The 27,732-nt window shown below is 49.7% G+C and overlaps 1 protein-coding gene across 6 annotated transcripts; it reads left to right on the forward strand.

Annotated features, from left to right (window-relative positions):
- The first annotated feature begins 167 nt into the window (after positions 1-167).
- Positions 168-27,464, forward strand: MAU2 (MAU2 sister chromatid cohesion factor). 6 transcript variants are annotated; one of them, XM_084884356.1, is made up of 19 exons: positions 168-491; positions 7,663-7,680; positions 8,275-8,340; positions 10,059-10,154; positions 11,572-11,666; positions 14,637-14,664; positions 14,946-15,101; positions 16,138-16,284; positions 16,367-16,457; positions 17,527-17,630; positions 18,159-18,236; positions 18,514-18,579; positions 20,010-20,096; positions 20,702-20,751; positions 20,940-21,017; positions 21,197-21,308; positions 23,309-23,399; positions 24,284-24,424; positions 24,671-27,464. In XM_084884356.1, the coding sequence occupies exons 1-18, from the start codon at positions 216-218 to the stop codon at positions 24,415-24,417; spliced, it is 1,773 nt and encodes a 590-aa protein (XP_084740482.1). In that variant the 5' UTR covers positions 168-215; the 3' UTR covers positions 24,418-24,424; positions 24,671-27,464. The 6 variants fall into 6 exon arrangements, with proteins under 6 accessions (XP_084740482.1, XP_084740485.1, XP_084740483.1 ...); XM_084884359.1 differs by having other exon boundaries at positions 24,284-24,411; positions 24,678-27,464; XM_084884357.1 differs by having other exon boundaries at positions 169-491; positions 20,010-20,093.
- The last annotated feature ends 268 nt before the right edge of the window (positions 27,465-27,732 follow it).

The following is a 27,732-nucleotide window of genomic DNA, read 5'->3' on the forward strand; positions in this document are numbered from 1 at the left end:
GAACTCTCTGCAAGGTCTGATCTCAGTCCCGCAGACCAGAAGGCGTCGTCTTTTTTCACTCTTTCCGGGAGTCGCAGCCACTCCAAATTATAAACTACATGTTCCAGGATGCTTTGTGCGGCAGCTATCGCGAGGGGCGCGAAGAGTGCCGGGCCCCGCCCCGTAGGCTTGCTTCCGCCTCCCTGTGGTGACGGCTTGTTGTTGTGGAGGCCAAAATGGCGGCTCAGGCGGCGGCAGCGGCCCAGGCAGCCGCGGCCCAGGCGGCGCAGGCCGAAGCGGCCGAGTCATGGTACCTGGCACTTCTGGGCTTCGCCGAGCACTTCCGCACGTCCAGCCCGCCCAAGATCCGCCTGTGTGTGCACTGCCTGCAGGCTGTGTTCCCCTTCAAGCCGCCTCAGCGCATCGAGGCCCGCACGCACCTGCAGCTCGGCTCCGTGCTCTACCACCATACCAAGAACAGCGAACAGGCGCGCAGCCACCTGGAGAAAGCGGTGAGCGCGGGCCGAACTGAGGGAGGAGCGTGGGCTCCTTGTGGGGCCTGAACTGACGGGCCGCGACCAAGGCAGGAGAGGGCCGCCCGGTCCGCTCCTCAGGGACCTGGGGTGCGACTTCCCGCATGGGACACAGGACCCCTCAGCCGCCACCCTCGCGGGGAACGTTATTTAACGTCTCTAGTGACAGACAGGGTCCAGGGTTCTGCTCTTCTGAGGAGCAACAGAGTCCCCAAATTCTTTAGGATTTCAGGAGTAGACATGTTGGCGCCTTTGGAGACGTCGCCGGATTGCCAGTGAGTCCTGCAGTTTCCAGCTTCTCAGGGCTCAGCCCCTGAAGCATTAGCCTGAACGCGCCCTCCTGAAGGGGCTTGAGATACTGGGGGGCCGAGGTGACAGTCCGGGCCTCCCTTGGGAATCTGATATTTGTTCTCTCGGAAAGCATTGTCTCCCTGGACCCGGAAGTCTGCTAAGTGTCTAGAGAGGGCATTGTGCCCCATTAGTGATGGGAGGAGTCATAGGTGAGAGGCAGAGGCACAGAGCCTAGAATTAGTTGTTTGAAGTCCTATAAGGAGGCGGAACAGAGTTGGGTGGTGGGGGCTGGATTCTATTAATAGAACCATTTTGCTCAGTGGTGGGGGTTGGGGAAGGGGCGCTCCTAGCTCTTGCTTTCTCTGTATTCACCTGGTGACCTCTTCACCTCCCACCATCTCCTTCAGAAGGCAGGCCTCACTCCCCCCCTCTACACCCCCATCTTTTTGTTGTTGTTAATCCTTGCCCGAGGATATTTCCCCCCACGATTTGTAGAGAGAATGGAAGGGAGGGGGAGAGAGAGACTCACATAGATGGGTGGCCTCCTGCACTCACTGGACTGTGGCTGGGATGGAACCTGCAACCCAGGTATGTGCCCTTGACCCCGGATTCCAACTCATGACCCTTCTGTATGCAAGCTGAAGCTCTACTAACTGAGCCACACTGGCCAGGGCTATACCCTCCCATCTTGACTTGTGAGAGATCTTGGTGCCTCAAAGAATCTGGCTGTGGAGTTTTTCTTCTCACAGTGACACTCAACTCCTATCAGACTGTGACTTCATTTGCCGTTTACTCTTTTATTCTGATTGAAGTGTGGCTCAGTGGTTGAGCATCGACCAGGAGGTCATCGTTTGATTCCTGGTCAGAGCACATGCCAGGGTTGCAGGTTCAAACCCCAGTAGGGGGCATGCAGGAGGCAGCTCATCAATGATTTTCTCTCATCCATGTTTCTATCTCTCCTTTTCCCTTTCTCTCTGAAATCAGTAAAAATAATATATATTTGTTTTTAAAAGGAAGCTTCTTGCATAGAATCAACTTAGATTTTTAAAAAATGTATTGATCTGAGGTAAATCTGATCCCACCAGTGGCAAAAGTAACAAATTGCTTTGGGAAGGATACCAGATCTTTGTTTTACTCAATTGGTTGATCATAATCCCAATGCACCAAAAGGTGGATGGTTTGATTCTCAGTGGGTGCACATGCCTGGGTTTCAGGCTTGATCCCCAGTAGGGGATCTCTCTCTCTCTCAAATTAACAAAAACATTAATTTTATTATTAATGTTTATATTAATAATAAATATAATTATTGAAGAAGAAGAAGAAGAAGAAGAAGAAGAAGAAGAAGAAAAAACTTGGAAGGAGACTTTAGTCCTTGCTTGAGCAACTTTCCTGTTTTAAGAGTGAGGTGGTAAGGGCCGAGAGAGGTAAAGTGATTGGCCAAAGCCACATGTCAAGTTATTAACAAAGTTGGGTTCAAACCTAGGATCAAGATCACCAGGTTCCATGGCAAGACAATAAATTGTCATTGTTTTTGTGAAGTTCTATTCCCAGTTATTCGGCACTTATTTATTCAGCTCACACCAGGTGCCAAGCCGTCTCCTAGGTGCTAGGGATCAGCAATAACTAAAGCAGTCCCTGCTCACATAAGTTTATGTTTTAGTGAGGGAGACAAATACTGAATATGTAGTAAGAGGTTAGGCAGTAATGAAAGATATGGGCCAGGGAGAAAATATGGAGTTGACAAGAAGCTTTTTTTTAATTGATTTTTTTTTTTTTTAGAGAGAGAGACATCAATTCGTTATTCCACTTATTTATGCATTTGTTGGTTAATTCTTGTATGTGCCCTGACTCTTGTATGTGCCCTGACTCTTATATGTGCCCTGACTGGGGATCGGACCAGCACCCTTGATGTATCGGGACAATGCTCTAGCCATCTGAGCTCTCTGGCCAGGGCTAAGCCCGTGAAGTGGTTTCCCTGGATTTTACGGAACCCTGAATCTTGTGGGATCTTCCACAGCGACACAGTTCCCCTCTGTAGCTCACACTGACATACCTGGAAATCCCTTTCTTTCTGTCGGTTACATTCCCAGCTGAGATTTTGTTCAAATTTCATTAAAGTGCAGTTCTCCATGCTGTTTTTCTTCTGCAATTGTTTGTGATCTCCTTTTGTGTTGCATACTTTTTAAAAAAAATCATTATTCTTTATCAGTTGTGTGTATTTCCCAAATCGGATAGCTATCAACTTTTATTCTTTCCTTTCCCAGACTCACTTGATAAAGAATCATAATATGTTCTCCTTTTATTTATTTAGTTTTAACTTTTACTTATTGATATGAGAGAGAGAGGAAGGAAGAGAGAGAGAGAGAAACACTGATTTGTTGTTCCATTTATGTATGCATTTATTGGATGATTCTTATATGTGCTCTGACCTGGGATTGAACCCACAACTTAACGACACTAACCAACTAACATAACCAACCAGGGTCAATATGTTCTCCTTTTATTTTATTTTTGTTAATTCTCACCCAATGATATTTTTCCATTGATTTTTAGACAGAGTGAAGGGAGGGGTAGAAATAGAGAGAAACGTTGATGTGAGAGCACAACATTGATCGGGCACCTCCAGTATGCCCCCCCACTAGAGTCCAAGAGCACAACCCAGGCATGTGCGCTTGACCAAGAATCAAACGGCAACCTGCTGGTGCAAGGGATGACACCCAGCCAACTGGTTCACACTGGCCGGTGCAGAAATCTCTTGACTAGAGAATTTGCAAGGCTGTTTGTACAGTTTCTCTCAGATTGTGTTCCTTTACATTTCATTTTCACTGTGTTATCTTTCCTCTTGCTACACATTTATTCTTGTGTGAATTTTCAATCTTCCTTATTTTCATGCAAACAAGCAGGTCCATTTCAGTAATTTGCACATTCCCCCTTAACTTTCTTTTTCTCACATTTCACTTTATCCCTTGGCCTAAAAGTACATCATCATCTTAGACTATCCTGATTTAAGAGCGACAGAGAAATAAATGCCACTCCTCTGGAGTTTTTTATTTGCTATAATCCAGGCAGTCATTCTATTGTATATACAGTAGTTTCTCCGAATGCAGTATCCATGTCAAGATTGTGTTTACATTCTCTTTGTTTTTGGAACAGAGCTGCTTGTTAGTGGTGGTTTTGTTCATCTGACTTAGAAAGCAGCTCCAAACTCTTGTTAATTCTGTTTCCAGGTTTAGCCTGACAGTCTCTGGTTTACCTTCCCAGCAAGTAATTAAATGCTTCCCTTTTTTTTAAGGCCCGAAAGGGCTCAGTGGTGAGCCTTTCACCATCAGGCACAGCTAGAGCAGGTCTGTCATTCTTCAGGATCATGGTTGTGTCCTACTGAGTTCCATGCCCCATTGACCAGGAGCAGAACCTTGTGCAGAAGCTGCATTTACAGAGCTTGATTTTAGCCTTTTCATGGAAGAGGGATCTTTGCTTAAACCTCCTGTTTTCATTTTCATTTTCTTCATTCACACTCTCTGAGTCTCCTCTGACTTCAGGATTTGAAATCTGATTAGGAAACACCACTTCACAGTTCCACCAACTTGCCCCTTGCCTCCCTTCCAACCCCTAATTCTTCTGGTTCCTGCCTGGGAATTACCATAGTATTTTTGACGTCTTCTACATGCCAGACCATGTATTCATGCTTCTTGGAACACTGTCTTATTGGATCCTCAACAAACCTAACTTGCTGTTGACGGGGGGATGCTCGTAAACATGGTCACACAGCAGAAAGAGACAAGGCTGGCTCCTAAATGTTGTGCTTCCATCCCAAAGGAATTGCAGTTGGTTACTATTCCTACACATTTGGTTATTAAAAACCTAATCTTTAAAAAAAAAGTTACCTTGGTTTTGAGGTACAAAGAAGTCTTAAAATGCTCTCCGGCCCTGGATTAAATTCTCCAAGTACAGTAAGTGTGCTGATATGGGCACTTCCACCTCTCAGGATGTATATTGGCCTGCAGTGATCTCTGCTCTTTCTGAAAACCCAGAGGTGGCCCCAGGGACCTCAGCGAGGGTTGTTCACATCCTGCCCTGTGCCTGCAGGCTTCCCCACAGCGCAGGGCCATTCACTTTGGCCGCTTTCCCACCAAGAGAAAGGAAACATGAAAGCTGTATTTGAATATTAATGTTAAGGTTGCAACTTTGGGTAGGGTAGCAGTCTTGGTACTTCATTTGTGAGCTGTGTATATTTCTGATGTCTGTATATTTCTGATTTGTGATTTTAGGTCACAAGAAACAAAAGAAACAAAAGCAAAGTCATTTGATTGGTGTCTGGCAGACAATCAATCTGACTGGCTTGCCCTGACATTGAGCCAGTTCTTTAGTTTCTAGCTTTGGTACTGGGTCAGTGTAGGGATGTCTCAAGGTATCAGTGATGCTGATGCCTGGACACAGAGCAGTAATGTTTGAAGGGAGCTGTCTGATGCCATTTGGGAGTTAGTATTTTAAATTCTAAAGTCTCAGCCCTGTGGCCATTTGCACATAAGGAAGCTCTCATTTCCTGGTGATGCTAGATGAACTTGTCATTCATGTGACAAAAGTTTTCCAGGTACCTCCTGTGTGTTGGTCTGTTCTAGGAACTTGGAACACAGCACCATGAGGAAGCACATCATAAGTCTTATCTAACATCCCCCATTTGTGTGTGTTTCCAGTGCCTGCCACAGCGCATGCATGAGAGCATGGAAGCAGGTTGTAGCCCTGGGAACAGATGCTAAGGGCGACTAGGATCCATGTGGGTCCACACCTTTAATCCCGTCCTCTTGTGTCTTTATCCACTCTGTACTCTTCCCAGAGGGCTCCTCTTCAGCACAGAGGCCTTACCACATGGAGATGAGGTGCAGGACCACAGAATATCAGGGTTGGGCCAGATCTCAACATGTCTCAGCTCTTCAGTTACACAGTCTCCTACACAGCATTCCATCCTTTCTCCCAATTGGTGGTCTTCAGGAGCTTCTGTTGCTGGACTGCCCTTCCTCCTGGGGAGGTGTGGCTTCTGCAAAAAGCAAGCCCCAACTTTCACGTTTACCACCTTTATGATATCACACACATATGGCTTGAGCTGGGCCCATCCCCACTGTCCCTGTAGATAGCCTCCAGCTAAGGAACCCCATCTCTGGGGCTGTCCTGGCAGCAGGCACTGGCTCTGCCTTCTGGAGACTCTGAGTCCCTGCTGACCCTGCTGCAGTGGGGCTTTGAGAGAGGACTTTCGGGCTGGCTGCATAGTGCCTTTTGCTTGGGCTCTGCAAGCATATGTATGTGCTGTGTGTGTGTGCACCTGCACATGTGCTTGAGTGCGTGTGTAAGAGTCAGGAGCCCAGTGGCCCTGAGTGCTCTTTGTTCCTCTCCCACAGCTCCCCCTCCTGGCCTACCAGTGTCTTTCATGCAGCTGGTCTGGGGTGCAGCTCCAAGTGTTTCCCAATCTCTTTTGTGACGTCCTTCTTCCCACTCACTCTGGCCCCAAAGACATCTCCAGCCCCAAGGCTGTCCGCCAGGCTTCACTTCCTCCCTCTACTCTGTTCCCAGCCAGCATACCCTGGGCCTTCAATCTCTGGTTCCTCCTCCTCCTCCACCATTTCCTCCTCCTCTTTCTCCTCCCTCTGCATTCTCTGCTGCATCTAGGATACTCAGATCTCATTGGGTCGGGCTCCATAGATGACAACAGGACATTCAGATCTACAATCACTGCTACCAGTGAGTGGCACATACACCTTCCAGCCTTTTCATAGGTTCTTTTCTGCCAAGAGCGCTTCTTTGCCTGGGAACACGAACACACACACACACACACACACACACACAGCCCCAGACATGCCCCCTCCCCCCATCCCATGCTGTTCTTTCACAGAGCCTGGCAAGTCAGGGTCTTCTGTTCAGCCCTAGATTTGCCTTTGCCTTCAGGACTCTGAAAACATTTGTGGGACAAATGTCAGAGATGAATGCTTGAGTCCTAGATGGTCTGACAGACTGTGGTTAGTGGATGGACCTTCCTGGCACCTAATTGCCTCCTGTAGGAATGTGGAGTTCCAGGGCACAGCAGTCCCCAGTGGGAGCATGTTATTGTCTGAACTATGTCCTGCATGTGTGCTAGCAAAGGGACTACGAGCTCAGGTCTCAGAATCATCTCTGCTACCCCTTTGCCAGTTCGCTGCCCTCACAAGTCCTTCCTGGAGCTCTCCTCCTCCCCTCTGAGGCTAACTACTCATCTCCAAGCATCTTTTAAATGCCACTAAGGATTGACACCCCCAGACTCACTCTCCAGTTGTACTTGAATTCCCATGTTATGATTTGCTATTGAGGAACTGCAGTAATTGGCACATAGGGACCCCTCTGCATTCCTTCCCCTTCTGAAGCATGTGGCTCCAGTGGGAGGGGCTCAGACTCACCTGCCTGGTGAGACAGGAAGCACCCTGTCAGTAAGGGAGAAAATGCTTGTTTCCCTCTCCCCAGGCATGCTGTGGTTGCTGGATTAGACCAGGGGCCTTCAAACTACGGCCCGCGGGCCACATGCGGCCCGCACAGGAGTCTGATCTGGCCCGCCAGGTTTTTTGGGCAGTGAGCGCAGCCGAGGTGTTACAGTAGGAATTAGTAGTTCATATAGTCCGGCCCTCCAGCTCTCTGAGGGACCGTGATCTGGCCCCCACTTTAAAAAGTTTGAGGACCCCTGGATTAGAGGATAAATGAGCCTATAGGCCACGTCCCCACTTACCTGAACACCTGTAGTCTTTGTGACAGGACAACCAGTATAAACCCCAAAGCCAGAGTTAGTGAGTATGTGCCACACATTTGGCTGACAATTAATACTTTTTTGTTTCTCTTTCAGTGGTTGATATCACAGCAAGTATCCTTTTCTTTGTACTGTTTCCTTTAAGAAATGTTGTTTAATAAAAAGTATGTGTTATAAACTTGAATTCCCACTATGATACACCCATGGGTTTAGGTCTTGGAGAATCCCTGCACAGCCATATCTGTCCCTTCAGACCAGTGGCCTCACCATGGGTGCCATGTTCCTCTTCAAGCCCAGCATCTAGTTCCACACCTAGCCAGCCGCAAGCTCAGGGACTGCTGGGGGAATACATGAACTTAGAGTTCCAACTGGCGAACCTCCCCAGTATAAGAACCCCACACATTATCTTTTTTTTAAAAACAATATTTATTTTATATACATATTTTATTGATTTCAGAGAGGAAAGGAGAGGGAAAGAGATAGAAACATCAATGAAAAGAGAGAATCATTGATCAGCTGCCTCCTGCACTCTCCCTGCTGGAGATTGAGCCCACAACCCTGGCATGTACCCTTGATCGGAATCAAACCCATGGCCCTTCATTCCTCAGGCTGATGCTCTATCCACTGAGCCAAATGGCTAGGACACACATTATCTCTTTTAAACTGACCTTTCTGCAGATCTGTACTTCCTTAACCAGATGTCACTAGATCCCACAGTTTGAAGATGTTAAATTTGAAGCAGCAAGTCTTTTGTCTGAATTATACTGTCAAGAGGTAAGAGCCTGTGGAGGTTTCTGAAAGCGGGGTCTCCCTGTAATGACGGCAAAATAACAAATTGATGCTCTCAGGAGTGGACTGACTCCCTTTTGGCTTTCTTATTTATTGTAATCATTACTGAATGATATGTTTTTTGTTTGTTTTTTGCTTTTTAAAAAATATATTTTATTGATTTTTTTACAGAGAGGAAGGGAGAGGGACAGAGTTAGAAGCATCGATGAGAGAGAAACATCGATCAGCTGCCTCTTGCACACCCCCACTGGGGATGTGCCCGCAACCAAGGTACATGCCTTTGACTGGATTCGAACCTGGGACCCTTCAGTCCGCAGGCTGACGCTCTATCTCCTGAGCCACACCAGTTTTGGTCAAAGGATATGTTTTTGTTGATTTTAGAGAAGGGGCCCTCCTATATGCACCCAACAGGTGATTGAACTGGTATCCTGGATATGTTCCCTGACCAGGAATCATACCTGCAACCTTTGGTGTATGGGAAGATGCTCTAGCTAACTGAGTCACCTTGCTGGGGCTTTTTGTTCTGTGTTTTTTTTTGTTTTGTTTTGTTTTTCTGACTTCCTCTTGGTTTTTAATGCTTCCCATTACTTTCCTACTTTCAGTGGTGGTGGGTGATCACTTGCTCATGAGGACCAACAGAATATTTTTTTAAGACTTCAGAGACTTGGAAAACACAGCCTTGTCCTAGGCTAAAGCTAATTAGTTCTTGAACAAGTCCATATAGTTTATCTTTGTAATATGTTTCCTGATCTCACGTGTAGCTGAAAATCTTTTCCACATTGAGCAACAGCCTGTGAGGCTCCCTGGGTAACAGAATGCATGCTCCACACCCCTGGCCCATCTCTCTTGTAGTACAAGAAAGATGGCAATTGTCATCCAATTGTTCAGGATTTTGAACTAAAGCTACTTTCAGTTTAGTTGAATTAGTTATTTTATGATCAGTGCAAAAACCTCCCAGCCAGTGAGTCCAGTAAAATGTCTTTTCTTGCCCAGCTGGTATTGCTCAGTGGTTGAGCATCAACCCATGAACCAGGAGGTCATGGCTTAATTCCCAGTTGGGGCACATTCCCTAGTTGCTGGCTTGATCCTCAAAAGGGGGTGTGTAGGGGGCAGCCAATCAATGATTCCCCCTTAGCATTGATGTTTCTACCTCCCCCTTTCCCTCTCTCTGAAATAAAAACATATTTAAAAAAATATATATATATATATATCTTCTTCCTCTTCTTGCTTTTTTTTTTTTTTTTTTTTTTTTTTTTTTTTTTTTTTTTTTTCAATCTCCTGGTGTCCTGGTGCATGGGATGACACTCAATCAACTGAGCCACACTGGCCAGGCTTTTTAAAAAATTATTATTATTGATTTTTAGAGAAAGGAAGGAAAAGGGAGAGAAAGAGAGAAACCGATATGAGAGCACACATTGATTGGCTGCCTCATGCAAACCTCCCACCAGAGATCAAGCCCATAACCCAGGCATATGCCCTGGACCAGGAATTGAACTGGCAGCCGCCCTGGTGCATGGGATAATGCCCAACCAACTGAGCCACACTGGCCAGGACTCTTCTTTTTTAAATAAAAGTAAGTCAGCAACCCACAAATCCATTTGTGAGTGTGAATGGGAGTGGTCATCCGGCATCCCAGCATATGGAATCCAGCTTGCCTGCCAGCTTATTTCCTTTCTTCCCCAAATGTGACTGTTTCCTTTCAGAATTCCGTTGATGCAGCAAAGCCACTGTTGCGGAAAGCGATCCAGATATCGCAGCAGACCCCATACTGGCACTGCCGCCTGCTCTTCCAGCTTGCTGTGAGTACTGTGGGGCCTGGCCAAGACATGGGTGCTAAAATTGGGGCACACCCACCTGACTACTTCAGGACACATAGGCCTTCCTTAGGCTGCTGCACCGAGACAGTGGGGACACAGGGATAATCCTTTAGCTTGCTCACAGTCCCTTTCAGCCTCTGACGTCAGCAGTATCTCCAGCACAGGTCTTTCATTCAGCATCAAGGGTGATTGCATTCCCCTCTCTTCTGGTGCTTCCTTTTGCCTATATTCATTTAAATTTTGAAAGCATTTCTTGCTGGAATCCCACCATGTTTTTAAGAGCTGCGCTGAGATTCCAAGGGGCTGTCTATTGAGCAATGAATGTCTGCTCAAGTTAAGCCTTTGCAGGGCTGCTGGGGCACAGCCTCACCTGGGCTCTACACGGTCATCCCTTCCCAGCCTCCTCCTCCCTCAACTTCCCTGCAGCTCTCCAGACATAGTGGTGGCCTGGTCCCAGTGCTCTGAGATACTTAGGTAGAGGGAGCTCTCTGGACTAGGTCTTCCTGGCTGTAGTGACTGGGCCTTAAGGCTCCCTGAGGGGGGTGCCTTTCTATTCTGGGCACTGCCTACATTTCCCTCTCACTGCTGGCCTCCAGCCTTTCCTGTTCCTGACCCAGCCTGCCCTCTACACTGCCTCTTGTCTATCTTCCATGACACAATTCCATTACCTGCCTGTGTGTGCAGGATGTGGGCCTTCGGCTGGAGTTGCTTTATCTTCCCTCCACCCCTCACCCCCACCCCCTAGAGTCCCTCATCCCAGAGGGTGTAGCTCAGGGTCCCTGCTGGGAAAGCTTGTCCAACCAGCGCTCCTGAGCTCTTCCTCCCTAGCCTGCTGCTGTTCCACACAGCATCGTCTCCTTTAATTCTCCCATGTGTGCTTTGCATATTGGCACATAATATGTGGGCCAGACACCTGCCTCAGGTCACAGAGTTGCAGGGTGCTTCATGCACTTGGGAGCCCAGCTCACCCGAGGCCCCACAAGTGTCCTTTACTTTTAGCTCAAGGCTTCTGGGTTTAAACTCCTGCAGACATTTTCCCCTGAAGTAGTTCTTGTTTGGGGTTCCTCTGGCTCCTCCCTAGTGACTGGCACCTGAAGGTGACCTTTGAAGCACAGAGATACACTCGTGCAGCCCTGGGTCTACGCCTGTGAGTGTTAATTGCTGGCTCTATGCACTATTAAGTTTAGATGATGTACACAGTGCAGGCAGAATAGATTTCTGTACCTAAAGCAGTTAACATTGATGACAGTATTTGGTTAATTTAACTCAGAACTGAGGCAATTTTGTTGACAAGTGGGGAGGTTCACTTTAACTTGCCAACAAAGCTTAAAGGTCAGGTACTGAGTATTAAAAAGCAAGAGCTTTGGAAGCAAGGATTATTATTCTCTCTCATTTTTAGCAACTGCACACCCTTGAGAAGGACCTGGTGTCAGCCTGCGACCTGCTAGGTGTGGGAGCTGAATATGCACGGGTGGTGGGATCCGAGTACACACGGTAGGCACCTCTCCCCACACCCCTTCCCTCTTACTTGGAAAGAGCTCAGCCATTTGATCCTGGACAACAGTGTTTCCCAAACTTTTGTGTATCCCTTCTGTAGTTTTCGTAATGCTGAGTACCCCTCGCACTCATGAGAACGTAGAATTAGGCACAGCTAAGCACAGTGCAGTGCATATCCCCACCAAACTCCGGTGCAACGTGTACCTTCACCAAACTCTTCCCGTACCCCTGGGGGTACACGTACCACCCTTTGGGAAACACTGCTGGACAACAAGTAGAATTGGCATTTCAGCATGAAACAGCAGTCATCTGCACACATAATAAGAGGTGTACAAATTAAAGCACCACATAATGCCTTTTACCCCATCAATTCACCCTGTTAACTCATGTAGTTGGAGAGTTGCCTGTGAGGGTGAAGGGCAGCTGGTATTCTCAGCACAATTGGCATTTACATATATCTAGTTTCTTGAAATAAAAAGTGCTTGTACGATTTGTTGGGCTGATCCCCTTCTTGGTGCAAATATGAAAGTGATGCCTGCAGAGGGCATAACTAGCATGCTTGTCAGCACCTATGGTAAGTAACTCCAGAGTTCCTCTCAGGATGCCCAAGAACTTTTAGACGCACAGCAATAGAGAGTAAGTTGAGTAAGCGTAAGTTTGTATAAAAGAAGGGTGGTTCACTTGGTTGGAGCTTTGTCCCGGGCACAGAAAGGTGGCGGGTTCGATTCCCAATCAGGGCAAATACACAGGTTGTGGGTTTGATCCCTGGTAGAGGTTCATGTGGGAGATAGCCAATTGATGTTTCTTGGTGTATGGAGACAATGCTCTAACCAATTGAGCTACCCGGCCAAGGCCAATTGATGTTTCTTACATCATTGTTTCTCTCTCTCTCAAATCAATATTTCAGAAATTAAAAATAAAAATGGGACATAGCCCTGGCCCAAGTTCATTTGGTTAGAGCGTTGTCCCAATATATCAGGGTTGTGGGGTTGGTAATCAGTCAGGGCACATACAAAAGTCAACGAATGCATGTATAAATAAGTGGAACGACAAATCAATGTTTCTCTCTCCCTTCCTCTTTAAAATCAATCTTCTATATATAAAAGGCTACTATGCCAAGCATCCCCTCAGGAGTTTGATTGCTTGCTGTGACATGCGCTGACCACCAGGAATGAAGGAAGGCGAAGGCCCTGCTGGCAGCCAGAGGCCCAGATTGGTCCTGATCTCTGGCCAGGCCTAGGGACCCTACCTGTGCATGAATTATGTGCACCGGGCCTCTAGTTTAAAATAAAAAGGGAGACAAAGATTCGTGTTATGCATGAAACTGCTTAGACCATTTGGAGGCTTTTACCCTAGGGTTGGGTGTCAGGGTCAGAGGCCTTAGGAACTACACTGTGTACCCTCTGTGAAGGCCTCTAGTCTCTCTTTTTTTTCCCCAAAGAGAAGAATTCTGTGCACTTGACAGACTCCAGGCAGCAGTGCTCTTATTCTTTTGTGTGCTTTGAGGTTCTGGAAAGTTCTTTCTCACAGAACTGAGCTTATCCCATGGAGTTATTGGAACAGAATGGTCCCCAACTCTGTTCTCTGAGCTCTGGCACATGTGTGGCCCATGTGGAGCCACACAGCTTTCCATAGGCTGCCCTCGTCCCTCAGCCAACCTCCCGTGAGATGGCAGCTATTACACTATCTGGCCTCACATTCCTGGCCCCTTATGTTGCGGCTGCCACTGGATCCGTGATGACACACTTTGTAGGGTACTGGGACAGCTACACAGCAGATGTTCCCACAAGTACATGTATTAGTGTCCCCAGACAGGCTTCTGTGCCGATATGGGTGGATGACTTAGGTGGCCTCCACCAGGGCACAGAGCCTGCAGGTCACCTGGCCCAGAACCCCTGACCATGGATGTAGAGCTACATCAAGTGCTTCCTATGTGACAACATCAGAACCTTGATGTGAAGTTCCAAGCCGCCTATTTCAACAGTTGAACAGCTGACAGACTTAAGGAGTTCACACCTTTAGGTAACAACAGGGAAGAACTTGGTGGCCTGGAGCACAAACATCTTGTGAGTTTAAACACTACAGGCCCCTCAGTTGTGGCGGACATGAGGCAGGGCTTCTCACTGTGGTGCAGCCCTTTGGGCACCCAGACACTTGAACACTACTGGCCCCTCCGTTGTAAAACAGAACGGCACCACTTGATGGAGTGTTGGCCACAGCACTTAGGGACTCTGCCAAGGCTGGTGGGACAGAGACTGAGACATTGAATAAACGGGGCTGTGGGCTCTGCATGACCACAGATGTTCCTGAAGGCAGCACCTGTCTCCCCTGTTTTGGCTGTTTCCTAAACTTGTTAGCATGCTCATTTTATTACTTCTGTTGACAACCATGCACATATATTTAGAAAATGCTGAAAGGTTTAAGAGAAACAATAGAAATTTGCCTTGCTGACTATTGCGAGTAGAGACAGTGGGTGGTGAGGCTGCTGACATGCCTGGAGCTCCCCAAGTTCACCTCCTTAACACTCAGAATCAGAAGGCTTGGCCGGTGAGGAAGGGGAAGTGTGGAGGGGCCACAGTGAGACATGGCTTTGGGTTCAAACATCAAATCCTGCCCACTCTCCCCATAACCGATGCTGTCTACCAATGTTGTGTTAGCAATAGTGAGATTATGGCAAGCACATTCTCTTGTACTTACCTCTCAGTGATTTCTGAGCATCTATCTGTCTATCCTGGGCTTTTGAGCCACATGCATGTCTAAATAGGCCAAACACATAAAGAAAGATTGAATAGAACAAAGTGGAGCATTCTGATAAATAAAACCAGCCTCATTGGGGGTCGCTGGGGGCCACTGTCATCTCTTTAAACCATCCACAAGCTTGCTGGTTGGTCTTTATGGATGTTGGGGTGGTAGGCATCCAGGAGGTGCCTGGGCCTCACAGACTGACTTCCCCTCTCTGTTTTCTAGGGCACTGTTCCTGCTCAGCAAAGGGATGGTAAGTTGAGGCTGAGCAGAATGGCACAGCCCTTTGGGCACCCAGACACTTAAACACTACAGGCAGCCACCAGAGTGAGGCCCCGTGTTTCAGCTGGGTTGAGAGGTGAAACTCAGGTTCCAGGTTGTGTAATTTGTTCTGAGGAAGGAACAGCCTAGATGTAGGTTCCAGCCCAGCTTTTTGCCTTCCCTGCATGGTTCCAGCAGTCCCCCAGTGGGTGGGCAAGCAGACCGTGGCCCTGTGCACCAGGAGGGGCCCTCAGCACCTGTGTCTCTCCCCAGCTGCTGCTGATGGAACGCAAGTTGCAGGAAGTCCACCCACTGCTGACGCTCTGTGGACAGATTGTTGAGAACTGGCAGGGAAATCCTATCCAGAAGGAGTCTTTACGTGTCTTCTTCCTTGTGCTCCAGGTGACACACTACCTGGATGCAGGGCAGGTGGGTAATGCCTCCCACAGTAGGGCTGCTGGGGAGCAGATGGGCAATGGGATGGGCAGGGCTTGGGCTGAGATACCCACTCTGTTGTTGCCTCATGTCCCTCACCACGAAGTGCATCTCATTCAAGCTTTAGCTCCCCCACATACCCTGTTGTGCTCTGGCATGAGTATTGTGCCCCTGAGGGCAGAGGTCTGTCCTTGTGGTCTCACACAATTCCATGATAATAAATGGGGATTCTGGCAAGATGCCTGACACACAGCAGGTACTAAAACAGTGTCTGTCCACCACCTGCAGCTGATGAGAACTTTGTGAGGTTCAAGTAGGGAATGACAGAATCAATTGTTTCTGAGAATTTAACTCTATAATCCTCGTGTAGTTGAGGAGAGGCCCCCTATGGGTGAATGTGCTCAGCCTTTGGGGGTGTTGCCCTACCTATTCACCCCACCCTGTCCCACTGACTCACCACAGGCCTGGCCTTGAATCCTAGGAGGCTGCAGGTGGAGCCCCAGAAAACGTCAGGTCTCTCATTGGTAAGGGACTGCCTCAGATTCCCTGCCTATGTCTGCATTTACTTGTTGGGCCAAGTGCTGCACTCAATACATAGAAACATAGAGCACATTCATGGGGTACTCTGGATATGTCCTATGGGGCCTGAGGACAGGGCTTCCCAGTGCCCAGAGGCCAGTCCATATGAGGCACAGCACCTGTAGGACTCCTGGCCCAGGAAGCTACTTCTTGCCCCTAAGGATGACTACTAGCTGCCCCAGCCCTGTCCTGCTCTCTCAGCAGGAAGTAGGAAACATAGCTCATGCAGGATCTTTGGACGTATCTCTCCAGGTCCTTGGTGTTTGGACCCAGCACTGGGCAGTAGCTGAGCCTTAGTCCCACAGATGACCCTCTGACCCTGACCCCCACTTTGAGAGCTTGCTTCCTGCAGGTGGTGGGTGTGGCGGGAGCTCCTGGGAAGAAGGGACTGGTGAGCTGGCACCTATTGGGAGCAGGTGCTCAGGTGTGCAGTACTGCCCACCCACTGCAGGTGAAAAGCGTGAAGCCATGCCTGAAGCAGCTGCAGCAGTGCATTCAGACCATCTCTACTCTGCATGATGATGAGATTTTGCCCAGCAACCCCGCTGACCTCTTCCACTGGCTGCCCAAGGAACACATGTGTGTGCTTGTCTACTTGGTGAGTCCCCAGGGCCGAGGCCAGGGACCAGGTAGTTGAGGAGAGGATCCTAGTGACCACCACCGTCTGGTCTTGTCTCCAGGTGACTGTGATGCACTCCATGCAGGCTGGCTACCTGGAGAAGGCGCAGAAGTACACAGACAAGGCACTCATGCAGCTGGAGAAGCTCAAGAGTACGTTGGGCTGGGTGGGTCACATTGCCATTGTGCCCCTTGGTCTGTGGCCTGGCCACCGCCTCATATTGGGCCTGAGAACCCTGTAGAACCGTGGTGCCAAACAGTCCCCATGAATCCCTGTCCCATAGGTCTTGTTACTCTAATTGGCAGGTGAGAGTGACGGATCAGGACAGAGCAGGCCAGGCCTAGGCTTGACCTTTTATTCTTGGCTAGGGGTCTTGTGCCATCTCACCCTGTCCACCCCACCACACAAGACAGTTGTGATAGTTAGCTGATCCCACCTGAGCCTGCTGAAAAAACAGTGCTCAGTTGAAATGGGGTCTGCTATTATCTGTGTTGTAACATGGATTGTGCTCAGCGTGAGGCTAGGATCTGAATTTGGCTCTTGCTGACAGATGGCCTAGAAGTTGTGGGTTCTTCCTGGACGCCTGACTGATCTATCCTGTGGGATCAGGGACCTTTGACTAGCAGGGACCCAGAGCTTTGATTCAGTGTCCCCATTAACCTGCTCACCCAGTCCCTGTGCCCTTTGTCAGCGCTGCTGGAGGAGAAGCCATTAGCTAAAGATACAAAGCCCTCAGGGACCATAGTTCATTCCCTCTGGCCAAGTGGGGGAAGGTCTCTGCTGTCTAGTTCCAATTTGAGATAACAGCCACTTGGGGCAGCCAGGAATCGGGTCTCTCCACTGCTGCCTGAGGTTGTCACACAGTATCATTCTCCTGGACAATGCCAACCCATTATGTTTGGAGTGTTCTTGAGCACCCAACTGGGTCGTGGTGGGTCAGGGTGGAAAACAAGTCCCTCCAGGGATTTCTTACTCTAAAAATACTCTAGTTAACAGAAACTGCTATGAGCCTGTCTCCCTCTCCACCCGAACAGGGAGGTGAAACCGGCACTCATGGGTGCAGTGAGCATGAATAAAGCGACAGGTTAGGTGTTGGCATGGTGCCCAGCAGAGCAAGTAGGCTCAGACCTGGTAGCCAATGGGTCAGTGTGGTGGGAGGTTTTACCAGGGGTCAGCCTCTTCTAGCTGCATCCTGAGTGTTCATCCCCTTCTCACCTCCAGTGCTCGACTGCAGCCCCATCCTATCCTCCTTCCAAGTGATCCTGCTTGAGCACATCATCATGTGCAGGCTTGTCACAGGACATAAGGCCACCGCACTACAGGAGGTGAGGCTGCTGGGGATGGGAAGACCGGGCACCGGTGGTTGGAGTTTGCCGAATTCCAGAAGTTACCACATAGGAGAATGTAAATTTGCCCAGTGCACATCAGCAGGACATTTGTCTGTGTCAGTTCACTAAAACTTGGCAGTTGGTGACCCTACATGGGCACAATTGATCAGACATCTGGTACAGAAATCCATGGTCCTATCCCTAAAAGCTGGCAATGTCGGCATTTCTAGAAGTGCCCAAGAAAGATGGAGCTCTCCTTGCTGCATGTAACTTCTGCTTACCAACTTCTTGAGCGGGCACAGGCCCTTAAGCAGAGCAAAGGTGCTGACAGCCGAAGACAGGTTGGAAATGAGGGAGAAGGCAGGTCACAGACAAGGATCACTGACTTCAAGGAGGTTAGGACTGCCCTTTGCCCCCATTATGGACACACCCACTAGAACTTTATACCCAAGTTAGGGCAGGCAGGATGTGGGCACTGGATCCCAGGTTACAGGTCCCGTGACGTTGGGCATACTCTCCCGTCAGATCTCACAGGTCTGCCAGTTGTGCCAACAGTCACCCCGGCTCTTCTCCAACCATGCTGCACAGCTGCACACGCTGCTGGTGAGTATGCAAGACTGCCTCCCCCAGCCCCATTCCAGTGCGTAACCCCATGACAGTCGCCCCAATGGACTTCATTCTAACAGACACCTTAAGTCCAAGTTGACTTACGTCCCAGGAGAAGGGAATAACCCAGCATGCTGTCTTTCTGCCTCCTCACCAGGGCAAAAGCTCAGGTGTACCTGGCTCATAGAGTCACTGATCAGGCTCGTCTGTATGTAGCCATGTCTCCCTGGGCAAGTGGCAAGGCTTCAAGTCCTCAAGTGCCTCCTTCTTCCAGGGCCTGTACTGTGTCTCCGTCAACTGCATGGACAACGCAGAAGCCCAGTTCACCACAGCCCTGCGGGTAAGGTGCTGGCCCTCTCTGCATGGGGCAGGCAGTGCTTCTTAGTAAGGAGTTAGGTATGGGTTGTGATAAGGACAATAGCCACAGAGGCCACCTGCTGCTTCCAGATGGGAAATTCCACTAGGGCTAGTGCCACATCATCATGGAGTCAACAGCCAAGTGGCAGGTCTCAGCTCTGCCCACCTTGCTCCAGGACCAGACAAGCACATCCTCACTTCAGCCCCTATGTGCTTCCAGGAAAAGGAAGCCAGCAACACCTTCCTCCTGGTGGTCCTGGGAAGGCCCCAAGCAAGATTGGGGTGTGGGGGCTGCTCTGTGACTCCAGTGAGGTCACGGGTGTCATGTGCACCCTGACTGTCAGGCAGGGAGTTCTGCTTTGCCAGTCTCCAGACCTCTTTACTCCTAGGGTTGAGCTCTAGCAGTGGTACTGCTCCTCCAGGATGCTCCACATGGGAGTAGGCACAGGCAGCACACCAGAGCATAAAGAGCAAATACAATGTTCATTCCCATGGCTTTCCATGCCCATTCTGAGTCCCAGTCGGCTTAGGCTGCCAGGACCCCCCCCCCCCACACACACACACACACACACACTACCCTGCCTGCAGTTACCACGGCCTGTAATAGTCTCTTGGCCCCTTCCTCCTCACCTCACTTCCCACAAGCGGCTGCTGCTGCTCTGATGGTGTGTCTCAGGGAATCCCCCATTAGCCAGGAGGAAAGTGGTGCAATCAGAACTCGGACCAACCCCCTTGATGCCAAACAGCTCTTTTTGTGGTACTACAACAGACTAACCAGAGCACTTCCTGCAGGTGGGATTTGCACTTCACCTGCACTCTCAACCTTTTGCACACTGCTCTTGCTCAGACCCTCTGGGAGTCAGGACCTGGGTGATACTTGGGCCTCTCATACCGATTCGTGTCTTGGCCATTCTTGGTTCCCAAGAACTGGGACAGTGGTCTATCTACCACTGGTCATTAGTAGCATCTCTAGCCTCTTTCCTGGTGGGGGCCTTTCCAGGACCAAGATGTACCTCTATTGTATCTGTGCTCACAGGGTCTGAGGGTCACCATGGTTTGGAGGGAGTAGCTGCCTGGGTCTCAGTCCTGAGAAACAAACAGAAAATAGACCAAAACATAGTGTATTCTGAGGACAGGATCAGTGCAGCTGGTTTCCCACATTTCTCATAACACAGAGGATGGTTTTATAGCCGAAAGAACTAACAGCTGTATCGTTCTTGCATTTAGGAGGCAGGTGTGTGTGTGTGTGTGTGTGTGTGTGTGTGTGTGTGTGTAGGGAGTGGTGGTGGTGGTGGTGGTGGTGTGTGTCTGAATTAAAGAGAATGGGAGGTTCCACAATAGCCACTAGGAAGTGTTTGGGTAGCTCCCTTGCCATGAGCAGCCAACCCCTAATGCCCTGTGTTCCCGTTTCAGCTCACCAACCACCAGGAGCTATGGGCCTTCATCGTAACCAACCTGGCCAGTGTGTATATACGGGAAGGAAATAGACACCAAGAGGTAGTAGGTGACATGCTTCATAATTGGTATCCTTCCTTTCAACTCCTACGCAGAGGCTAGGGTGGGAGGTGTCCTGGGCACCAGCCATTTCAGCAGCCCGAGCATATCTGTCCGTAAGAGTATAGTGTGGCTAAGGAGGGCCACATCTGGGGCAGAAACATTCCTTGGCTAAGTAACACTTCTTTCTTCCTTTTGAAAACAAGCCAAGCTTTATCAAACCTTCCAGGACAAATTTAGTTTCTCTCCTGAGCTTTCTGTTATAGAATCACAGTGAGACCTCGTGGCCCATGCACTGTGACCCTCTCACCTCGCATAGGGCAGGGTAGGCTGAGGGTGCAAGGACTCTGCACCAGACCCTTCACACTGGATGCTGTGATTCCTATGAGGGTGTAAGGAAGTGAGCAACCCATGCAGTGTCCTATAGTTTCTTCACCTGCTCTAGATCCTGCCCCATCTACAAGCAGGTTGCCCAGGCGTACGATTCACGGTGAGGACTCAATGCTATCAGGAAGTTGCAGGCAGCCCTGGTCAATTTACTAGTATAGTTGGGGCCATACTCTCTGACATTTAGAAATGCAGAGTAATCCCAACTGACATTTCTTTTGCAGTTATACAACTTGTTGGAGAGGATCAACCCAGACCACAGCTTCCCTGTCAGGTACATGGCCCCTGAGGTTCTACTTTACCATTGCCTTTTTTATGTATTTTTTGCTCTCTGGGGTGGTGCCACCACCTATGGGGCCCCTGACTGCCCTGTTACTCCCAACACCACCACCCCCTCCCCTTTTGTAAGCCTGCTATATTTACAGAACCCCACCAAATTATGATGCTTCACTCTTCCCCCAGCTCTCACTGCCTTCGAGCAGCGGCTTTCTACGTGCGAGGGCTCTTCTCCTTCTTCCAGGGACGCTACAATGAGGCCAAGTGAGTGCTATTGAGGGCGGGCAGCCTGGGCTGGCCCTCTAGGTGGTCTTCTCCCTGACGGCATATGCTCAGCCCCTCTGTGCCCCAGCCAGGCAGGTTCTGCTCAGGGCTGAGAGGCTGCTGCTGCCCTTCCTCACCCAGAGGCATTCAATGGGGCCTCAGTCTGTTCCCTTCTTTAGGCGATTTCTGCGAGAAACTCTGAAGATGTCCAATGCAGAGGACTTGAACCGGCTCACAGCCTGCTCTCTGGTGCTCTTGGGCCACATTTTCTACGTGTTGGGGAACCACAGGGTGAGTGCCCAGGCCGGGCTGAGGGACAGGGCCAGCATGGTTCTTGGGGGCACCGTCAGGCAGTGCTTTGCATCCAGTGCCCCTTAATTGTTTTGTCTCGGTGACACCCTTCCCCCAGCCCTCTTTGCTTCATGAGGCTTGGCAAGGGCAGAGGTATCCTGGCTCGCACAGCCGGCGGGCAGGCCTGGGGAATTTGGAGTCCCTGGAAGGTGGGCATATAGGGCAGACGGATCCTGTGCTTGGTTGAGGCTTCCTGGAACTGGGAGGGCTGAGGCAGGTTCCCCTTTGTGTGTGTTAATATCTTGGATGGAGAGTGTCCTCTTAGTCAGAATCCCTTGGGTTCTGTTTCTGCCCAGCAAACATGATATCCTCAGGTCTGCTGCTTACACTCTCACCTAGAGTGGCCCCTGGAGCTGGTTCTGGTCTCCCCATCAGTTATGCATCATTGCATGCTCTCACCTATTGACCTCACAGACCTTTAATTTTTTAACAAAACCATTTGTCCGTATTATAAAATATGACATGTTTATCATAGAAGCTCTGAGAAGCAAAGTTGAAAATCATTGCATAACCTCTGTTTTCCAGCTTTTTCCATTGCTCGCCCCTGCCTACCCATAGGTTTTGTTTTTCAGGATGTTTTCTAGTTTTACATCTTGTCTTTCCCTACACCATTGTATTAGAGCTTTTTTAACAGCAGCAAGAATTTTGAAGCAGCATCTACTCCATAGTTTAGCCAACCTCACTTGAACTGTTTTCACAAAACAGATGACACAGGTCAGGTGTCTTGGCCTGTAAGTTTCATCTGACCAAACCCTGGAGCTCCCTAAAAATTAGCTTTTTATTTTCATTTTATATATACACTGAGTGGCCAGATTATTATGATCTTTGAATGCATAATAATCTGGCCACTCAGTGTATATCCTATATAATAAAAGGCTAATATGCAAATTGTCCCCTCAACCAGGAGTTCGACCAGCTGGAAGTCCTGCCAACTGCCCATGTCCCCTCCCCCTGGCCAGGCTGGCTGGACCAGACCGCCACCCATGCATGAATTCATGCACCAGGCCTCTAATATTAATATACACACATACACACACACACACACACACACACACACACACACACACACACTCTGAGTGGCCAGAGTATTATGCGTCCAGAGATCATCATAACCTGGCCACTCAGTGTGTTTGTGTGTGTATATTGATTGATTTCAGAGAGGAAGGGAGAGAGAGAAAGTTCAGTGAGAGAAAATCATTGGTCAGCTGCCTCCTGCATGCCCCCTACTGGGGATTGAGCCCACAATCCAGGCATGTGCCCTTGAATGGAATCAAACCCAGGGCCTTTTAGTCCCCAGACCAACGCTCTATCCACTGGGCCAAACCAGCTAGGACAAAAATAAGCTTTTTAAATGAGCCTGGCTGGTTTCCCTCCCCAAAACCATGTGACAAGTGTTTTCCAAGGCTAACTGGCCCTGCTGCTCAGTACTGATGGCCATGGCTGGGGATGTTACCCTCCCCCCCCAAAGATAAAAAAGATGACCTTTGGGTTCTTCCTTCTGAGTGCAGCTCTGCTTCTTTTTTAACATTCTGTCACCCTGCCCCTAAGCCTCTGAGCACAGTGGGACAGTGACCTGTGTGTGTGCCTAGGGGAGACATGAAGCCCCACTGAGCACAGGCTGTGTGCCTGTATCTCAGTGTAGTAGATTTGATGACCTCTTGTCCAGATGGGGAGATGAAGGTCACAGCCCAAACTGCAGATCCAGGCTTAGAACCAAACCTTCCTGGCTCTCATCTATTTATAAATCTCTAGAAACAGGGAATGGGGCAAGGCAGCTCTTAGCTGCATCTCTGGTTCATGTTTTGGGTGATCCTGTCTCTGAAGTAGAAGTAGGAGTGTGTCAGGCAGCGGGAGGAGGGCATAGCCTGGGCTAACTATGACAAGTGGGCTTGAGCTGTTCCTGCTGCCTCCTCTACTTCCTGGCTGCTCTTGGTCCACAGGAGAGTAACAACATGGTGGTGCCCGCCATGCAGCTGGCCAGCAAGATCCCAGACATGTCCGTTCAGTTGTGGTCGTCAGCCCTGCTAAGAGGTGAGTATGACAACTGGCCCTTCCCAGAGATCAGAGAGGCTGAGTAAGCCCTGCTCAGCCTTTGCTCAGACTGGCCTCTACATGCCACAGCCCCAGTTCTAGCACATTCTCGAGTTCTCAGGTGGCCATTGAGGGCAGTGGTCACTGGGCTCAGTCATGTCATCAGCTCAATGCAGGACCTGTGAGGCTGATTCTTGGCATCTGGGTGAAGACTTGGACTGTGAGTCCTTGTGCTTGTTCTTGTCCCATTGGCAGGACTGGCTGGGATGCTCTGGGTGCAGGGCGGGGGCTCAGCAGGTGGCTGCTCCCCTATTTATAGAGACTTGCCCTAGGCCCTGAGGCAGTGGATTTTGTGGACTTGTTCAATTCTCCTGCCTCAGAAGTGGGTGTTGGGGGCCCTGCTCTAGCTAGCTCCTGTGTGCACAGGGACCTTCATTGCCCAACCTGCCTCTACATCTGCCCCTATGGGCCCCGCTGATCACCCATGTTAAGGACATGGCTCAGAAACTCAAGAGGGCATTGCAAGGCCTGCTGGCAGGTGGATTTAGCTGATCCCACGACAAGGCTCAAGGCCAGTGATTTGCCAGGTGCACAGGAACCCAGTGGTAGAGCCTGGATGGTGGAGCCTGGGTGGTGGTATTTTTTTTGCCTCCCGCACATGCTCCAACCAGTGCCAGGGGATGAATCTGCAACCCAGGTACTTTCACTTGACCAGGAATCAAACCTGTGACCCTTTAGTGTATGGACCGGCGCTCTAACCACTTAGCGCTACCGGCCAGGGCTGGAGCCTGGGTTTGACTTTAGGACTCCACTTATACCCAAGGGGAGGGCCATGGGGTGGTGGCAAGAGAAGGCAGGCTCACCCGTGTGTGTCTTACCCTCAGACCTGAACAAGGCCTGCGGGAATGCCATAGATGCCCATGAAGCCGCCCAGATGCACCAGAACTTCTCTCAGCAGCTGCTCCAGGACCACATCGAGGCCTGCAGCCTCCCCGAGCATAACCTTATCACGGTATAGGCACGAGGTGGGGGAAGACAGAATGGGGGTGGTGGTTGGCTCCTTGGGGCTGGCTTACCTTGCCTACAGCCCTTCAGGGTGTGGGGCACACTTCCTGAAGAGGAAGTGTATGCTTGGCTGCCATCTCCCTGCATCTCTTCAGCAATTCCTAACTGAGCCTAGTCTCAGGAGCCCCTTGGGTGTGGGAAATGACACTAGTCACCCAAGCAGGCAATTCAGAAGGACTTCACTTGTGTGTTCTCTTTTCCTGCAGTGGACAGATGGCCCGCCGCCCGTGCAGTTCCAAGCTCAGAATGGACCTAACACCAGCCTGGCCAGCCTCCTTTGAGACCCCTGGAGGGGACCACCAGCTTCTCAAGGCCTCCGTGGGGCCTATTGTGTCCCTGACTTCCACCCAGAGAGCACTCGCGCTTTCCTCTGAGGCGTGCTGGCATGGTGTCCCCAGGCTTCTTTCCCAGAGCTTCCAAGTCCCCGGGGAGTGTGCAGGGCCAATTCCCACCCTCCCAGGAAGGGCTGGCCAGCTTTACCGCTGTGAATCAGGACCCCAGTGCTGAGGCTTGCAGGTGGAATGTTGGAGCCAATTTTCCAGAGCCATCCTTTAAAGTGGACTTGAACTGCCAGTCCTACTACAAGTCACGCTTTCCTGGGACTTTCTGGATGGGAATGCCAGGATGGGCAGCACCACTGGGGCATTGCCACGTGACTTCCATTGCCTGAACTTTTGTGCCAGGCTGGAGTGTTTCCTCTGCTCTCACAGCAGCTTCCAGAGCTTAGAGGCAAGATGCCAATTTCTGGCCAAAAATTGGAAGGAAGAAGTGAGGATGCACATCAGGGACAAAATTGCATGTCCTGCTACAACACTTTTCCCAGCTTGCCTTTCGTTCCAGTGTCCATCCTGACAGCTAGTGCCTCTGGTCAGGGCATCCATGAACTTGCCTTCCAAACATCTGTATCTTGACTGGATCACTGGCCATGGGGGTGCACATGCTGTAAGCATGGATGTGCATGTGTGTGCATACTGTAGACAAGTATGTGTGTGCATGTGCAGTAGATACAGGTGTGTGTGTGTGTGTGCGTGCGCACATGTGTGCACGTGCATGTGTGTTGATTCTCAGAGCTGGAGCTGAGACTCCTGTGTTTGCACCAGCTGCCTTCCCCCATCAGTGTCTGTATTGTGGTGTAGGAAGCAGGGGAAAGGGGAGAGGACCCTCCTCAGTCCAACTCAGGGTGCTGAACGAAGGCAGCTCTGTGGCCTCCTCTGCAGAGGATATTTGCAGATGTCTGGAGCTCAGCCAACCTGGCCCTTGGGAGGGAGGAGGACTACCTACCGTGGGTCTCGGGACAACGTTGAAACGTCTTCCCAAGCTAGGCCCCCTCCAGGAAGTTCTACCTGGCCCAGACAGTGTGCTCCTCTTGGGTACGCTAGGAGGTGCCTCAGTGGTGATGGTGGGATTGGGGGCAGTCAAGGCAGCCGCCCCCTCCAACTTCTGGCACCTGGGAGCAGTTCCCCCCTGAGGGGTGGTGTGTGGTATTGCTGGTCAGGGTGGCTTGTTGGTTTGTGTCTCATTACCCTTGCACTGTGAAGGCTGCTTCTCGAAGCTTCTGTCTGTGATGGAAGGAACGTTAGGATATGGGATTACTCAGGTAGCTACTTGGGCCCTGAGCCTGAGTGTGCCTTAGCCACAAGCAGGACTGTCAGCAGATCACCCTGCACTGGGCCACTGCCCTCACCAGGCCTGTGACAGGGCCCTGCTGCCCACTTGGGGGCCAGTGACAGGCATGCAGGTGAGTCACCAGCTAGAGGGGCAGGCTTTCCAGGGCTTGTCCCAAGAGGACCTACCATCCCTGTGTTGCCCAGGAGAACCTGGGTGTTCAGGGCTGCTCCCTCTGCTGACACCCCTGAGCGCGTGAGGCCTGTGGAGGAGGGTGTAAGCCCAGTCATAAGCTGTCCCCATTCTGTCTTCCTCCTCTACCAGGGGCCTTCCCCTCCACTCTAGGGATGGAGCCCCCATCTCGCCATAAGCTGCGCCTACCAGCCTGGATCCCACACTGTCTAACTTCTCCGTATCCACATTAGTTCAATTGTTGCACATGTTTGTCTCTGTGTATTTATTTAAGCCTTTCTTTGCTTCTAGGGCATTTTGTATGTAGAACAATTTAAATAAGAACCTCAAAACTTAATGTATGTTCTGATGTTAAAGTGCTTTTAGTGACCACTCTGTTATCTATATGTGTGTAAAGTTAAGGATAAGTTCTTAAGTTTACAATGAAAAATTCAGTACTCAACATTTAATATTCCACTTAGCTTTATGGGAACCAAACTGTGTGTATGGTTTTGAACCTCCCTCCAATGCAGCATCTACCAATTACATCAAGCTGTCATACATACCTTTCTGTGAGTCCACATTGAATGTCTCACAGTTTCTCAATCAAAAATTTAAGACAGGTAGCAAGTGAGCCACCAGAGAGATGTTGCATAAGTGTCATATAGCTAAATGTTTTTTTGGGAAAAAACATAAAAATTCCAAACTCTTCAACTTACAGGGCACACAGTAATAGAAAAAGGATTTTGTTGGCAGGTCAATTGCTGAAAATTGGTCAGACCCTCATGTGCTCGCCTCACCACCTCCCGTTAATAGAAGTGCCCTGGGCCTGCTGGGCCTGGAGGTGCCCCAGGTTCCCTCGAAAACAGCTGCCTCCAGCAGGTGGCCACAGGCATGGTGAGGGTCCTCTCCCTGGGGTAAATACTCCTTATCCCACTGACAGAGAGCACAATTGGATAAGGGCTGCCTGGCACAGTGGATATGCTTGTGGTTGCATTGTTTGTTTTGTTAAAGGGTTTTTAATAAGTATGTTTGGCATAATACCTTTTTAACGGGTTTGTAATACGGTTTTAGCAGCCTGTAACTTCACTGGTGCTTTTAATCAGGAAAACAAATTTATAAATGCAAAACATTGTTTAAAAGACAGAACTATACAATATAGCTTCTTGTTTGTGGATTTCTTTTTCTTTGTATTCAAAGTAAAATCACTTGCAGTAGCTATCATTCACTGTGTCCTTCTCCTGCCTTTTGCCCTTCTGCGCCACCCGACAAGCTTTTGCCTTGCCTTGCCCTGGCAGCAGGGCTCTAGGGACTTCTGTTATCTGACCAGGTACAAGGATGCAGAGCCTATACTGGACTGGACTGGACCTGGTGGAAACCTGTATCTTCCCCTCTCCTAACATGTCCAGCCCTGCCTTGAAGGGAGGGAAACCCTGAGATCCCAGGCAAGGCCTACTGAAGCACTCTTTATAATTTTTTTTTTTTTTTTTTT

Source organism: Pipistrellus hanaki, assembly GCF_964339955.1.
Source record: "Pipistrellus hanaki genome assembly, chromosome: 5".
NCBI lineage: Eukaryota > Metazoa > Chordata > Mammalia > Chiroptera > Vespertilionidae > Pipistrellus > Pipistrellus hanaki.